The following is a 17,659-nucleotide window of genomic DNA, read 5'->3' on the forward strand; positions in this document are numbered from 1 at the left end:
TTGCTTTTTTAGTGGTCTGTTTTTAAGACTTGCTAGCTAGCAAGTCTGCTCCTGTGAAAAGTGTTATTTGTACGTTTGTTAATATCACTTTTCACAGAAGCAGACTTGCTAGCTAACTGGGAGGCAGTGAAAAGCGCTATTAACAAACATTTCACTTTTCAAAGCAGATTTACTCAGCCCCAGCAAGCTGTGGGACAAATTAAGACCTGGATGGGGAGGTGGGTAGGGAGGTGGCAGTGGCCAGGGAGAATGGGGAGTGGGTGAGGGGCCAGGGGAAGCAGCAGGGACCAGTGGCAATGGGTGGGGATGAGCCCGGTGCCGATGCCCAAAGCCCTGTGGCTGGGGACCCGAGCCTGCTGCCAAGCGACTAGGGACCAGGGCCGGAGGATGCAGCAGGGTCCAGGGGTGATGGCAGGGGATGAGCGCAGGGCCAGAGCCCAAAGCCCCATGGCTGGATCCTGGGGTCCCACAGCCAGAGGCCGGGGGATAGAGCCCGCTGCCGTGCAGCTAGAGCTTGGGGATGGAGGAGGCAGTGGGGCCAGGGTGATGGGCAGGGGGTGGTGAGCCTGGGGACGGAGCCCAAAGTCCCATGGCTAGATCCCAAGGCCCCACAGCCGGAGCCCAGGGAACAGAGCCTGCCGCACCTTTGGAACAAAATAATTATAGCCACATGCGGGGCTGGCATGGGGTGGCGCTGTACCACTTTAAATACACCGGTATTGTTAAAGCACGACACCTTGTGTGTGTGCACAAGGCCTTTGGGGATTACCAAGGCTTTTTTAAAAGTGTTGTCTCTCAGGACAGTTGCTGGCTGGGTTGCAGGGGCCCCTCCTGGGCACTGGCTGCACAGAGCTCCCCACTTTGCACCCCAAACACTGGCTGGGTGGAGAGGACCCTGCAAGGCTCAGTTACACACAAACACACACACACACACACACACACACAGGGCTCCCCGGAAACTGGCTGGGTGGAGAGGACCCTGCAAAGCTCAGTTACACCCCCACACCCCTCTCCCCGGGAGCGGGGCTGGGCGAACCCAGCTGTGCCCCGCTGGGCTCAGGCTCTGATCCCTCGTCGCGGGCACCGCTCGCTCCCGCCGCGGCAGGGGCCGCTTTCCCCTCCCTGCCCGCTCTGCTCCCGGACCCCGGACTCACCGCCGCTCCCGGGGCTGTTCCCGGCAGGGATCGGGGGGTCTCGCCCGCAGCGCGGCCCGGGCGCCGGGAGTTTTCCCAACGAGGAAACAGGAGCCGCGGAAACCAGGAAGTTCCGCCCCTATTAACTTCCCCCCCGGCCATGGCCCGGGCCCCTCTCCGCGGGGATCGCCCCGGGGGTGATTAGGGGCGGGGCTTATTCAGGGGCCGCAGGTTTGTATCATTTTCGGTGGTGCCCAGAACGGGTCCAAGTCCCGCCCCCAGCCCCCTGCATATTGGTGCATATAACACAATGCATGGGGTGGGGCTGAGGGGTGTGGGAGGGGCTCAGGGCTGGGAATTAGGGTGTGTGGGGGTGAGGGCTGTGGTTGGGGATGAGGGGTTTGGGGTGTGGGAGAGGATAGGGCAGAGGGTTGGGGTGTGTGGGGGTGAGGGCTGTGGTTGGGGATGAGGGGTTTGGGGTGTGGGAGGGGCTCAGGGCTAAGGCAGAGGATTGGGGTGCAGGGGTGAGGGCTGCAGGGGGGGGCTGGGGATGAGGGGTTCTGGGTGCAGGAGGGGAGCTCAGGGCTGGGGCAGAGGCAGGGCCGGTTCCAGCGTTTTTGCCGCCCCAAGCGGCGGCGGGGGGGAGCCGCGATCGGCACTTCTACCACTGCTGCTTCATTCTTCGGCGGTAATTCGGCGGCAGTTCCTGCCCTCCACAGGGGACTGAAGGACATGCCGCACCTTTCCCTTGGCCTCCTTGCTGCGCTGGTGCCTGGAGCCGGCCCTGGGCAGAGGGTTGGGGCGGGGGGTGAGGGCTCTGGGGTAGGGCTGGAGATGAGGAGTTTGGGGTGCAGGCAGGCAGCCCCAGGGCTGGGGACAGAGAGGACTCCACAGTCCCCCCAGCCCTCTCCCCCCAAAGCAGCGAGCTCCAGGGGAGGGCCCCCATCTCCCCCTGGCAGTACACTCACTCGGCACTGTCACTGCACATGCTCCTAGGGGCTGGGCCCCTCTGGTCCAGGAAGCCCCCTCGCCTCACCTCCCCTGTGGTGGGTGCCAGGGGGAGGGGGCTGCCATCACATGTGTGCCGCCGCCTCATCCTGCTGCCGGTGCCGCTCCCTTTTGTAGCTGGCAGCGGCCGGCAAGGGAGCGGAGCAGCAGGGCAGCTGCCCAGGGCACAGGCAGGGACGCTCCGGGGCAGTGCACGGGGGCAGCAGGCGGGGCCGGAGGAGAGACCCAACCCTAAACATTGGTGGAGCCGGTCCCCCAGGCCCTGAATTTGCTGGAGCACGAACACCACAGGCCCATATAACTCGCCGCTCATGGGTTTATTTGACCACCTCTGTGGTTGTTTCTTCTAATTCACTAGAGATACTGTAATAGGTCAGCCATGTCTGGTTTTGTCCCAGTACTGAAAAGAGGACAAACTTCTCAAAAAGTGGACCATCCAGTTTTATACGGGACAAGTGGCCTCCCCACCCTTAACCCTGCACTTCCCAACCAGGACAACACACATTATGAAAACAAGACAACTTAACACTAAGATAAAGATGCACCAGCTGTTGGTGGAGGTGCTATCTGCACAGATCATTACAACATTCCCCACTTCCGTTTAATAAGAGTTTGAAAACAGCAACCAAAATATTACTGCTGAAACTCCTAGGAATCCAGGTAGTCTGCCATCCACACGGGTTTCTGGGTTGGTCTTCCCTCTGAAGCCTTGTTTTTAGTCATGGACACATCAGTTTTGGTTTTGTTTTAACAACAGTGGCAGGGGCTTGGCATGTTTGGCATTCACTTTGTATTCCCTGGTTTTCAGAGGTTTAGGTTTAGCCACTTTTTAGTCTGGAAGGGCATGAGGCACCACTGAGCAACCCTAACTCGGCATACATTAATGATTTTGGGAGGCATTTAAATAAGGGATAGACACTATACGTCTCTACTTAGTGCCCCAGTTCCAGGAGTCATGTGATTACAGCAGAATCTCAGCTTTGATTAAAAGAAAACTCTCATCTGTTATTTTTACGGAGGCCAAAGAGTGTGCTTATTCACCTAGAAAGGAGAGAAATTCCTGGTCTCCATAGGACATTCCTCAAATAAGGAGACAAGGTCCTCACCCCCAAAGAGTTTACAGTCTACATCAGGGGTAGGCAACCTATGGCACGCGTGCCAAAGGTGGCACGCGAGCTGATTTTCAGTGGCACTCATACTGCCCAGGTCCTGGCCACTGGTGCGGGGGGCTCTGCATTTTAATCTAATTTTAAATGAAGCTTCTTAAACATTTTAAAAACCTTATTTACTTTACATACAACAATAGTTTAGTTATATATTATGGACTTATAGAAAGAGACCTTCTAAAAACATTAAAATGTATTACCGGCATGCGAAACCTTAAATTAGAGTGAATAAATGAAGACTCGGCACACCACTTCTGAAAGGTTGCTGACCCCTGGTCTACATATTGGATTTGGTTTGCACTTTGCAGTGCAGAGCTGGAAGATATCGTGTGTAGGAAGCTAGAAACCCTGAGGAAGTTGCTGTGTCTTGAGGCGAGTGCCTTGTTTCCATATCTAGCCATTTTATCCCTTCTTGCAATATTTGGTGCTTTTCTTAAAGCCTTGCTCATGGAGTCAGGTGATCATGTGAGAATCTCTGCTTTAATTTTTAAAAAAGTGTTTACTAACCTTCTGTAAAGGTTGTTCTTTGCACATGTCCATTCCTTCTAGGTGTGTGTGCACCCCAAGCACAGTTGCTGAAAATTTTCCCCTCAGCAGTACCTGTCATTAAGGCACCCAGCCATCCCCTCACGCCCTCCGTTCCTTCTTTCCAGAAAACTACGATGTAGAGGGCAGGAGGGTGGATCACGGAATAGACACATGCAACACACCTCGAAGAACAACAGTGTTCCCAGATTTGCCCGTTACTTTGGGGTACGCTTATTTATTAGGGTTACTCTTCGGGGGGGGGGTTCTGTAATTCTATCAATGTACTGCTTGTGTCACTTGTGTTCTTATATGGAGCTCTACTTCTCCCTTCTACAAGTCCCCTCCCAATGGAGCTATCCTGCAGGACCGAAGTTCTCCAGGCCTGGGTTCCTCCAGCCCCAGAATCAGATGAACACACACATTAACAGAGTGTATCTCAGTGGACCAGGTCAATCAGCACTCTCAAGCGTACCCCTTATATGTCCCTGGACTCAGCAGGCTGGGTCGAGCAGCACTTCCAAGCTGCCACCCTCATATGCCACCAGCATGGCACCAGAACAGAGCACGCCTGAGTAGGCAGGGTCAAGCAGCATTTCCAAGTTGCCGCACTCCTATGCCACAGGTTCAGCATGTCCCTATCCCCACTTTCCCGTTACAATTGTTCTGGTAGTAACCCACTTGATGAGAAAACCCCACAGGATTTTTGGGTGCTGCAGGGATCTTTAGCTTAGGTAAGAGGAGCGTTGCTGCAGAGCAAATGGGGAAGCCAAAAACACAAAAGAGAGAGAGAGAGAGAGGGAGGGAAGCAACCAGCTTAACCATAAAAGTTATTTATTGCCAGGTAATAACCATTCAAGGAAAACCAAACAAACAATACAGCCAAATACAAGTGTTGGGATATATATATGTACACACACACTCACACACATTGTGATTCATATACCATGTAATATGTTATAGGTCATTGAGGCCTGGTATGAATGACGTGTGCTTGACATGAATACGTGCGTTGAAAGTTGGCAACTGAAGCAAGAACTTACGGTCAAGGACTATTAGAACTATTTGTGCAAAAACAATCTTATGTTCTGAGAAAAATACAGAAAATCATCAGAAAAGGAAACAACACCAGCTGGACTGATATAAAATTGTATAAGAATTGGAGGAAATGACACACCTTGGATCATGGTGGCCTGCCCAGGATTGTATCTTTGGAATTGTGTGGGTAGAAGGCCTAGTAAACAAAGGCAAAGAACCGATGCAACGGAATGCACTATAAATGGTTGCCTATGCTTTCTGTAAATCGGAATCGTTTATTGATCCAGAGCCCCGGGTGAATATAGATGTGGTTTTTGCCGGCTCCCTGCATCTTATGATCTTATCCTGATGGAAAGAATCTCAACTGACCGTCGGGACTATTCTGACCTTTGGACTCTGGTATAGTATGTTTGGGGTGTGAATGTGGAGTGAGAAAAGTTTGTTTTGTAATCAATAAAGAGCATTTAGAGTATTATATACCAACACTGCGTCCAGTATCTACTTGTTCCTCATCCCGTAGGGAGACCTCTATTGCGGGTCTAACACAAGTCATCCACCTAAGAACTAAGAATGCTGGCCGTGGCTGCAGAATGGGTGACTGTATCCTAGAAAGCAGTGACTCTGAAAAGGATTTAGGGGTCACAGTTGACAGACATCTGAACATGAGCTCCCCGTGTGATCCTGGGGCGAAAAGTGATAACGTGATGTTTGGATGTATAATCAGAGGAGTAATAAGTAGGGCGAGAGTGATTTTACTCCTGTGTACCACATTGGTGAGACTGATACTATAATACTGTGTACAGTTCTTGTAGTCACATTTTACAAAGCATGTTGAAACACTGGAGAGAGGGTACAGAGAGGAGCCACAAAATGATCACAGGGCTAGACAAAATACCTCACAATGAAGGACTTAGAGAGCTCAATGTGTTCAGCGTCTCAAAAAGATTCAGAGGTCAGGTGATTTGATTACAATTTAAATGTCTTTAGAGGGAGAAAATGCTGGGTCCTAAAGGACTGTTTAATGTAATGGAGGAAGAGCCACTGCCAGTGACTGCAAAATGAAGCAAAACAAATTTGAATTAGGAATAAATTCCCAAGTTTTAAAGGTGAGGGTGATTAACTACTGGAACAAACTTCCGAGGGAAGTGGTGGATTCTCTTTCTCTTGCTGTCTTCAGATCAAGGCTGGATGCCTTTCTAGGTGTTCTTTAGGCAAACATAGGTTATTGGGTAGCTGGGTGAAATGTAATAGCCTGTGATATACAGGAGATCAGATTATCTCATATATAGATATATAAACCTATGGAAATCATTTCCACTAGATAGCATTGAGACGTAGACCTCATGGAATTTTGAAAAAGGATCAGATAGAAACAGAGATAATGAGAACCTCCAGAGTTACACTAGCTGAACTAATATATAATGTAGATATGGGGAATCTGTTTCAGGACACAAACCAACAACTGGTTGACAGGATTAGGCAGAAACTTTTGCTAGGGACAGATTTTGCCATAATTGTCCACTACGGGGTTTCCTGCACGTTCCAACCAAGTGTGTAGTGCTGGCTGCTGTCAGACACAGGACTAGCTGAACGATTGGTCTGCTCTGATGTGGCTATTGAGACTGAACGTCAGGGCAGTTGATGAAAGAAGAAAGAATTGATTTTGCAGACGGGTAAAAGAGAGGCGCAGATCCCAGACTCTTCCCAGTGAGAGGGAGGGAACAGGCAGCTGAGCAAAAATGGATCCCCTTAAAAATTCTTCAGGAACAAGGGATTTACCCCCACAACCTTCCAGAGAAAAAGCAATGTGTTCCTTAGTACTAGGAGCCAGGGGGGTGTTTTTGTTGTGAACTACAGTGTCACCACAGGCCCCAGCACAACCAAAGAAATACACAAACTCACTGTTTCATAATAGGCACACCCACCTTCCCTGGGGCATTCATGTTTAATTAATAGCACACAGAGTTAACAGTGTAAAGTAGTGCTACTTTTGTTCAATCAGTCTATTGAGAAATGAAAAGAAAGGCATCTCTTCTTTGATCTGTAGTCACTTCCCCTTAATGCCTCACACTTCTGGGACACTGTCCTCCATCCTTATGAAATCCAGTCACTATTAGGCCCCATTCCCCTTACAGCTAGAAATGTGATCTTGTAAGTGGTTTGAGATGGTTGCTGGTTAAGTTTGTCATCAGTTAATGAGACCTCAGATACCTTGGCTCAATCACTTTATTGATTAGCAATAAAACAGCATAATACAGAAAGGTCAGACATTACCAGTGTAGAGAACAGTCTTCCAGTGACTGTAGTTTACATATTTCTTGTGTTGATAATCAACCAATAATTTGTCAATAATTAATAAATGAATAGCTAATAATGGATAGGAATTTTAATTGTGATTATATGTTTAATGAATAACCTTCTCTTAAATTTAGATTTGGTTAAACTTACCGGGGGATCAATGTGCGCGATCGATCCTCCGGGGGTCAATTTAGTGGGTCTAGTGAAGACCCGCTAAATTGACCACCGATTGCTCTCTCGTCGACTCTGGTACTCCACTGGAACAAGAAGCATAAGGTAAGTCGATGGGAGAGTTTCTCCCGTTAACCCAGCGCGGTGTAGACACAATAAGTTCACCGAAGGTACGTCAACTCCAACTACGTTATTCACGTAGCTGGAGTTGCGTAACTTAGGTCGACTTAGCCCCGTCGTGTAGACCTGCCCTTAAGGCCCTTTCCTCAGTTCCCTCTTCCTTGTAATTTTCCAAGTGTTTCAACACCAAGTAGTTAATCATGGTTTATGGCCTTTTTTGGACATTTTTATTCGTTACATATATGTTGCGGTTAGTACATTGCAAAAATATATCTTATATAAAATATGTCATCAGTTATTGCATTGTAAAATTCCATTCCTTGCTAGATAGCTTTAACTGCAAAGCATCATGGGACTCTTGTCCCAAGGCAAGCCGTAAAATCTTTTCTGACCTATCTAAGTGTCAACACCTGTGTCTGTTCCAATTTGTTTATACAGTCACATATACCCCAGTTGTTTTCAACCTAGTTACTTCCTTGTTTTGTTCATACCACTCACATCTCCCTTACACAGCAAAACATTTAGGACTTGCAATTAATGGTTAAAACATCTGCAAACAGATCAGTCTCAGTACCTCTCCATTCCTTATTTCACCAGCAAGCATAGCAATCGGTCACACATATCCTTTATACATTTTGCATAGCTGCAAAGCCTTAGGGGACTTTGTCTCATAAGCTAACAAATCACACTCAGGCTTAACTGGCTGTAAGTTTAACGGGGCATTTTCTGTTTTCCAGTTCATACCCAGCACTCTGCCCAACTGTGTTTTTTAGGAGTAAATTGTGAAACCTTTCAGGCAGCTATTCCATACAGGATAAGTAGCAGGTCCCTGCACCAAGGATTATGAGTACTTTTCCCAGACACCTTCAATGGACTATGGGATGCACAGCTCAGGGAGGGAGTAGCACTTGCATTACCAGTTACACTGGCCCAGTTGGGGTACTTGCCTTACAGGAGAAAAATCACGGTGTGCCTACCCACTTGGAATAGGCTGAACTGCTGGGGATGGAAGATCCAGGTGAAGATGCACTCGTTGGCATCCCATTATTAACCATATGCCTTTGAAAGTGAGCTGTATCTTTAGCCAATAGTGCTATAGCCAGTTAGTGCATGGTAGAAAGCTGTTGTGAGGGTGGGGCAAGGCTGATTTACTCCTGTTCACCTGTTACCTTGAAAACTACTCTCGCTAAGAGCTTGCCTACACGTGGAATTTAACTGGCATAAAATATACCAGTGTAATTATGCCTCTGTAACTCTCCAGGTTGACACACTTATTCACAGGAAGTTATGCCATTATAACCGTACTTGCAAAATTATACCAGTAAAACTTCCGGAGTAGATAAACCCTGAGACATGTTTAAAAAAAAATCCAGTTGCCTCAGTACCAAATACAGAGGTAAAAGAACCTCTCTGCTCCTACTCGAGATTCCTGTTTATGCATCTCAGGACTGCATGAGCTCTTTTGGAGACAGCATTGCACCGGGAGCTCATATTCAGCTGATTATCCACCACACCCCACATCTTTTCCAGAGTCCCACGTTCCCAGGATAGAATCCCCCCATCCTGTAAGTATAGCCTACATTCTTCATTCATACATGTATATATTTACGTTTAGCCACATTAAAATGCATATAGTTTTCTTTTGCCCAGCTTGCAAAGTGATCCAGTTCACTGTGAATCCGTGACCTGTCCTCTTCATTATTTACCACTCCCCCAATTTATGTGTCATCTGCAAATTTTATCAGTGATCATTTTCTGTTTTTTTCCGGGTCACTGATAAAAATGTTACAAAGCAGAGGATCAAGAACCGATCTCTGCAGGACCCCACTAGAAACACACCTGCTCAATGAGGATTCCCTGTTTACAGTTACAGATTGAGACATCTCAGTTCGCCAGGTTTTAATCCGTTTGTAGAGTGCCATGTTAAATACCCGTGTCTTCGCAATGTGCGGAGGATGCCATTTTGTTCTGTAGTGTGTTCAGGGGCTGGATGGAATCGTCCCACTGGCACAGCCAGTCAGGAAGATGGCATGCCGCTGCTCAACTTGCAAAATTCAACTCCACTCCCTTGAAATTCCCACTAACCATCCCCAAAACCCATTGACAGATCAGTTCCTCTCTTCATCAGCTTTGTCCCCCTCCCACATCTCACTCCCATGATCATAAATAAGGTGATACTACCAACCCATCCTCCTTAAACCTTGTATTTTAGAATAAGTACGAGTGGAGAAGTGTCTCACCAGAATCAAAAAAGTACCAGCCCATTATTTTCTATCATTACAATTGTAGATCAATTTAACCTGAAGTTACATTTGCTGTATGGGGTTTCTTTTTCAAGTGGACATTTGCCAAGTGTTTAAGAAGATTTGATCGGTCATTGAAGCTTTTCCCACAGTCAGTACATTTGTGAGGTCTATCTCCCCGATGCACAGACTGATGCGTGGTAAGGTGGGACTTCTGAAGAAAGATTTTCCCACATTCAGTACATTTGTGAGGCCTCTCTCCCTGGTGTATTAACTGATGCTGGGAAAGGGCGAACTTCTGACGAAAGCTTTTATCACACTGCGCACATTTATAGGGCCGCTCTCCGGTGTGGATCCTCATGTGTTTAGTCAGGGTTGATTTCCGCCCAAAGCCTTGCCCACATTCGGTGCATTTGTAAGGTTTATCCCCTGTGTGGGTTCTACAGTGACTGGTAAAGTGTCCTCGCAGCCTGAAGCTTTTGTCGCAGTCGGGACACTGATAGGGTCTCTCTTCCCTGTGGATTCTCTGATGCATAGTAAGGTATGAGTACTCGCTGAAGTTTTTCCCACAGTCAGTGCAGCTATAGTTTTTCTCCTCTTTGTGGGTCCTTTCATGTCTGCTGAGTATTGACCTGTACACAAAGCTCTTTCCACAATCCGCACATACATAGGGTCTCTCTCCTGTATGGTTTTTCTGATGCCTTCGAAGGTGAGCATGCTGGTGGTAGCTTTTCCCACATTCAGCACAGCTGTAACGTTTCTCTTCCAGGTGGGTTTTCTGATGCACAGAAAGAGCTGAGAAGCTTTTCTCATTGTCACCATTTGTGCTTGTTTGTGCTCCGGTGTTGGTGCCCTGGTGGGTGATGGTGCTTTTCAATTTCTTGGAATCTCTCTCGCGTTGATTAGATATACTGCCTCTTTTGCCTGCAGGGCGTCTCTGCTGCCTTCGTGCCATGCCCTGACTTCCACAGCCTCCTCCCTGCTCAGGACCCCGGGGTCTCCCCGATGATGTCCTCTGTGGTTCTGCTCCTGCAGGCCCTTCCCGCTGGAGATTCTTAGCTTCATCTTCACTCATGATCCCATCATTAAATCCTCTAGGTTCCTCTTCTTTGTGGATTCTCTGATGTTGAACAAGTCTCTCTCTTAGGACAAATTGCTGGCCACAGTATGGACACTTATAGGGTCTCTCCACCCTGTGGACTATGTAACGATGATATATAAGGATTGTCTTCGCTCTGAATCTTTTCCCACACTCAGTACATTTATAAGGTTGTTCCATTCTGTGACTCATGGTGTGATCTTTGAGCACTGAACTCCGACTGAAGCTTTTCCCGCATTCTTTACATTTATAAGGTCTCTCTCCTTTGTGAGTTCTCAGATGTATCTGAAGGTATTTTTCTTGAGTGAAGCTTTTCCTACACTCACTACACTTGTAAGCACTCTTTTCTGCACCAGTTTGATGATGCTTAATCAGGAGAGAGCAGTCATTGAAAATTTCCCCAAGTTCAGTGTCTGTATTTGGTCTCTTCCCCATGCAGTCTGTATGCTGTGTGCTGGTGTCTTTGGATTTCCTTAAGCCTGTTTTGCTGCAAGTGGATTTACTTTGTCTCGAGTCTGGAGGGTCTCCGTGCTGCTGTCTCACCTTGCCCCTACTCTCACTGGCATCTCCCCACTCAGGGCACTGGGGTTTCCCCGACAACATCATGTCTGGCTTTGCTCTCGCAGACCCTTTTTTCTGGGGATTCTTGTCCCTGTTCTCACTCACAATCCCATCGTTGAACCCTCTAGATGCCTCTTCGTTGTGGATTCTCTGATGCTGAATAAATCTCTCTCTCAGAATAAAGAGCTGGCCGCAGTCTGGACACTTATGGGGTCTCTCTGACTTGTGGACTGTGTAACGGTGAAGAACAAGGCTTGTCTTGTGTCTGAAGCTTTTCTTGCATTTGTTACATTTATAGGGTCTCTCCCTTCTGTGAATTTTCAGATGTATCTGAAGGTATTCTTGTCGAGTGAAGCTTTTGCCACACTCACTACACCTGACGGCACTCTTTTCTGCACTAGTTTGCTGATAATGTTGAATAAGAAGAGAGCTGTTACTGACTCTTTCCCCCAGTTCATTGATGGTATTTGGTGTCAACCCAATATGGGTTACTGGGTGGGCGCTGGTGTCTGTGGATTTCCTCAAGCCTCTTTTGCTGTGAGTAGATTTACTCCTGCCTGGAGAGTCTCCTCTCTGCCGCCCCATTCTGTCCTGACTCTTGCTGACATCTGCCCCATCAGAGCCCTGCGGTCTTCCTGAGAACATCCTGTGCATCTTCACTCCCACAGCCCCTTCCTGCTGGGGACTCTCCTTGTTTTCACTTGCTGTCCCGGTACCTGTTGGGAGAGAGAATCCAGATGGGATTCACTGCATGTGCTGGGGACAGAGGGGGCGGTAAAGGGATTTATCATTGATAACAGAACCTGATAGGCAGGAAGTATATTCCACCAAGTGGCAGAGGAGGGGCGAGTTCTGCCTCAAAGTCTCATCTGAGCCCTAAGAAAAAGGCTGAGGGAGGAAAAGGCTTCTGCCAGGGATCAGGCAGGACGATTGGGAGCCAGGAGTGACACCTGCCATGAGGACAGGACATAATAGTGAGTCAGATGAGATGGGACAGAACAGGGAGAGGACTCAGTGGGTTTGCTGGGATCCCAGCTTTTCCAAGCCCCAGATTGTTTCTCAATTGGTGTCACTCATTCCTCACCTGTCTTAGTGCCTCTTGGGATTTCCCTTTCCGCAGAGCCCTGGAGATCTGGGAGCCACATCTCTTCCCCTCGCTCCATCTGGGATAGCACATCTGGTTTAGCAATCGGAAATCCTGCTCATTGGAAAGAGGTACATGCATCACAACATGTTAAGTATTTGTCGATCACTTAACTACAAAGAACATTCCAAGATTTTCTTTGCTGAAGGGGAAAGACATAATTCATATAGTTTATAAAAGATTTAGGCCATGTCTACACTACGGGGACTATAGCAACTGCTCACCCAACGAGAGGAGAGTCTCATAATTCTCCTGCAAGACATCTCTGTAGAGTTCCTTCTGCTTTTCATCCAAAAGAGCCCATTCATCTTCAGAGAAGTACACGGCCACCTCCTCAAACGTCACTGGCATCTGAAATGACATGGGTCCCCCACTCAGCACCTGTCTGGTCTGGCCACAATCCCACCAATCAGGCACAAGCTGAGCAGCAAAGGGCAGAGCCATCACCATCAATGCAGCATTGGAGGAGGGGAAGGAATCCCATTTCCCACTATCCCAACCTCCTCCACACAGCAAGAGATGCCAGACTCAGCTTGCCCATCCCCACAGAGCTCTTAGCCCCAATCCAGGCCACTCAAGCAAGCACCTGGAGCCACAAGGGAGCCCCATTCAGCACATGCTGTTCCTGCAATAGTCTCACCACTCAGTCGTGGGATGAACTGCCAGGGGCGAATCCTGACCACCTGGAGGGACATGAAGTGAGCTATCCAGGATGTTGGAGAAGCTCCACATGCACAAGGCACCTCCCAAAGAAAGGGGTGTGATTATTTTATTGATGGGGAAGAAAAAGTTGGAAAGACCATTGAGCAATGGAGGAGCCGGGAGGAAGTGAGAGGAATGAGTGAGGACAGACAAGGAAGCAGCACGGCCCAGGAGGAGGAACAGTGCGGACCGTTTCACAACTCACCATAAAGCCGAACCTATGGAGCGAGGCCACCATATCCTGGTCTCCTTCATTCCCCTTATCATAAGGAACAATCAAATAGGGCGCAGGAAGATCTAAAGGATTACAAAGATACTGTTAGAGGGACGCACACAAACACATACGCTCCTGGACCTCACGACTCTACTAGGAACAGGGATTCACCCAGCCTCCACGTGCCACTAGACAACCAAATGCTGTTTCGATGATTTCATACAGGCTGCCTTGGGGACTTCCCTCCCTGCTGTACTATCCATGCTCCCCAACACAACATGCCTCTCCACACACAACTTATTACCTAGTTGCCGTGGATACTGCAGCTTCTCTCTGAGGTCACAGCTTAGTTGTGGTACTGGGCGGTGGAACCTCCGAGACCTTGAGCTGGATGGGGGCTCCATCGTCTCAGAAATCCCTTCTCTTCCGATCACACAAACTGAGACCTGGGAAACAGATACGTTGTTAGCTCTGTGTGAGGGACAAAGGTAGCATCTGAGGGGCAGTGACAAGTGGCTTTCAGATTCTCTACTAAACAGAGTTATTGAAAGCCGATGGGCCTGCCACACACACGAAAGGGGCTCTGTGTCCCCCCTCATTTCCATCTTCCAGTTTTCACCAATATCAGTTGGGTTCTGCCCTTTGATGACTAGAAGAGATCCCTCAATTTTGTATTTCTTCCTTGTAGCCTTCTGCCCAAACCAAACCTTCTTCCTTCCTGTGCTGCTTTTTTCTTCCTAGTGAACCTTTCTGCACTCAGGTGATGTTACCTCAATTCTGCCTTTTATTTGACTGATCCTGGCACCTAGAACTATCAGATCACAATTGCAGTCCTGCAGGTAGTTGGCTCTTTTTATGCTTTTTAATGAACATTATTATTATTTATTGGTATTACCCTAGAGCCCAGGCGTCCTAGTCATGGGCCAGGATTCCATTGTATTGGGTGCTGTACAAAGAGAGAGAAAAACTATATTCGATTCCCCAAAGAGCTTCCCTTGTAACATAATCCCTCTACATTTGAGGGGCATCACTCAAAGGGGTATCTAATTTTCTCATGAGTCTGAGTTAACAGAATTTTATTTAATGAAAATCTTTTTGTTTGAACCTCGACCAGATCCAGATTTAGCTGTTCCTCTTTCAAGACCCTTTTTAGACCCAAACAAAGCTTTATACCCGTGCTCTACATTTTCCAGTGTACTTGTCTTTTTGGTAGTGAGAGAATAGCTCTAGTTTGATTTAAATGAGTGCTTTTCCCAGAAGGGGCTCCAGTCATCATCATATCGGAACTGTTAGGTTACCTCCGGCCTCTGTGTCAGACCAAGCCTCGTCATAGGAAGATGCTGAACTCTGAAGTAACATTAAAATACCCAGAAAACCATCTGTTCTATGTTTCTTGTTAAATGAGAGAGACAGTCTATACGATTTACCTGTGTCCAGCTTCATGGTTCAAGATGTATTTGTCACATTCAGATCAAAAAAGTTTTGACCCTCAAAACTGAGGACACACTTTATTTTACATTTCACATTGATCATTTGGACAAGGGTGCCTGTTTGCTAAGCCATCTCTTACTTAACGGGTACTAATTTCCAAACCATGCTAGTATAACCAAGGTATGGACTAAATCTTTACAAATTCCCTTGGTGCTTTTGTCTAAAGACATTGGCCAGTGGGCAGCAATCTTTAATTTCCCATTTCAGCTAGGGAGAAATTTAGATTACACTGACTAGTTTAAAAGCAATGCGGTCTGTCACTCACTTCCATAGCCTCCTAGGGACTGTCAGGAAAGTTACAATATGTCTACACTAGAAAGGTTATGGTGGAGCCCAGCATAGCCCCCTAGTGCAGACGCAATGTACACTGACAGAAGTGTTTCTGATGGCAAGTGAACACCTCCCCGAACAGCATTAGCTATGCTGCTAGCAGCATTTTTCTTTCAGCATAGCTGTGTTCACACTGGGGGTTTTGTCAGCATAGCCATGTTACTGAGGGTGTGTGGTTTTTCAGCCCTGACAGACCGATGCCGGCATAAGTTTTAAGTGGAGACCAGGCCTTAGTTCCTCTTTTAGAGTACAACCAACTTTTGGCTGCACACCCAGAAGTGTAGCTGGTGCTCTTGCTTTTTCACTATTTCTTTTGCCTGGAAGATTTTTACCTTAAACTAAACTTTACAGAAGCAAAACATAAAGGGATAGTTCCAATAAATAACCCCCAAATTCCTTGTTGAATGTAATTAATACTCCAATTGTATGGAGGTTAGACTGACTTTGCATTCACAATTGGAATTGCAAGGTTATACATGCCAAAGATAAAACTACCTAAGCATAACATAGGATCTTTTAATTTCTCACTTGCATTTCATAGAATTATAGAAATGTAGGGCGGGGAGGGGCCTCAAAGGGTCATCCAGTCCAGTCTCCTGGGCTAAGGCAGGACCAAGTAAACCTTCTAGACCATCCTGGACAGGTGTTTGTCCAACCTGTTTTTACATCCTCCACTGATAGGGATTCCACAACTTCCCATGGAAGATTATTCCAGAGCTTAACTACCCATCTTGTTAGAAAGATTTTCCTAATACTACCGGAACTAGGACTGATCCCTGCGGAACCCCACTGGATACACACTCCCACTTTGATAGCGGACCATTGATGATTACTCTTTGAGTAGGGGCTCTCAATAATTTTTGCATCCACCTTATAGTAATTTAATCTAGACCACATTTCCCTAGTTTCCTTATGATAATGTTATGTGGGACAGTGTCAAAAATCTAAGTAAAATTGAGATCATAGAATATCAGGGTTGGAAGGAACCTCAGGAGGTCATCTAGTCCAATCCCCTGCTCAAAGCAAGACCAATCCCCAGACAGATTTTTACCCCCGTTCCCTAAATGGCCCCCTCAAGGATTGAACTCACAACCCTGGGTTTAGCAGGCCAATGCTCAAACCACTGAGGTATCCCTCCCCCCATGTCTGCTGCTTCCCCCTATACATTAGGCCAGTAACCCTCAGCTTGCTTAGTGCTAGGTCAACAACCAGCATTAAAAACTTTTTTTAACCTTTTACTAAAGGTACCAAGGAAAAAAAGAAAAAACAATTAAGCAATTTGAAATGTAAAGTATAAAGCAAGGCTTTCATTTCAACTATATCCCTTATTCCATTTTCCTTTAGCTGTAGACAGTTTTTAGAAGAGGGGGGAGGAATCTTTTAGACGGTGCTAAGGATGGTAACAACCTTCCTTTTTGTGGGGGAAGAGAAGAAGTTAGTTGAAATGGGCTGAAGTTGCTGTTTCTGTTTTTAAAGTCTGCTCTCGTGTCCGTGAAGACAGAACAAGACAAATGCACAGAAAAGGGAGAGGAAAGAACAAGACAGACAGAAAATGCAGTTCTGTCTCGTGTGCTGACTCTTACTTGCAATCTCGCTGCTGGAGAAACAGAAAAAAGATAAAGGTACTTGGCTGTGTTTTAAGGTTTGCAAATTCCTCATCCCAAAATTGGGATTTTCAAATCTTATTTGATTGGATGCTACAAAAATCACATTTGAACCTTTCTGATGTTAATAAAGATAAGAACTTACAACTCACTTTATTTGTAGCTTTATTTGGCTTTGTCCATATTGTTAGTAATTTGTATGAGGTGAGTTTTTTTACAGGCCAATAATGACTTTAACTGTAACTCTAGTGGGGGAATGTAGACAAGAAAGGTGGGTGTACTTTGGATAGTTAAATCCTGATAGGCTGGGTTGGACTGGAATTAATGGTGATGTTTTTAAAAGTGGGAATAGGGGAAATAGCTTGATTTCCTATTAAAGTGGGTTGCTTTGGAGTAAAACAAAAATTTGATTTTGTGACAAGACACTTTAAGGAACCATATTGGTACCTCTTTTGATTGGTAACCACGCAAAAATATCTATTTTTAGCATAGGTTACCCTTTTTATTGGAGTTTTTTAATTGGTCAACCTTACCAGGCATGATGATGAATTTTGTAAAAAAAAATTCTGCAGTTTACACAGAACAGTGATTGTCTTAAACACATTACACCTACAGATATACGGAGGCCCTTTTTTAGAGCAACAGGCCATCTGTGGTACTTTTCAGGTTTGAGTTAGAGTGTGATAGACCACCAAGGGAGGTACATTAACGTGTTTCCTATAGATGTCGCCTTTGAGGTGACCTATAGAATGGACAGCTACCAATTGCCAGTACACATCCTTGTCTGGGTTAAATACTGGTAACGAGACTGT

At 46.7% G+C, this 17,659-nt stretch overlaps 1 protein-coding gene across 1 annotated transcript in view; it reads right to left on the reverse strand.

Moving 5' to 3' along the window:
* The window catches only part of LOC135877954 (zinc finger protein 420-like), a 71,387-nt gene extending 56,522 nt beyond the window's left edge, over positions 1–14,865 (reverse strand). Inside the window, exons 1-3 of the mRNA XM_065403475.1 lie at positions 14,850–14,865; positions 13,414–13,505; positions 12,731–12,857 (exon numbers count right to left, since the gene is read on the reverse strand). Of these exons, the coding sequence (XP_065259547.1) occupies positions 12,731–12,857; positions 13,414–13,505; positions 14,850–14,865 (235 nt within the window). The remainder of the gene's footprint in view (positions 1–12,730; positions 12,858–13,413; positions 13,506–14,849) is intronic.
* Between the last annotated feature and the right edge of the window lie 2,794 nt (positions 14,866–17,659).

This window comes from Emys orbicularis, chromosome 4 (genome assembly GCF_028017835.1).
Source record: "Emys orbicularis isolate rEmyOrb1 chromosome 4, rEmyOrb1.hap1, whole genome shotgun sequence".
In the NCBI taxonomy this organism is placed as follows: Eukaryota; Metazoa; Chordata; order Testudines; family Emydidae; genus Emys; species Emys orbicularis.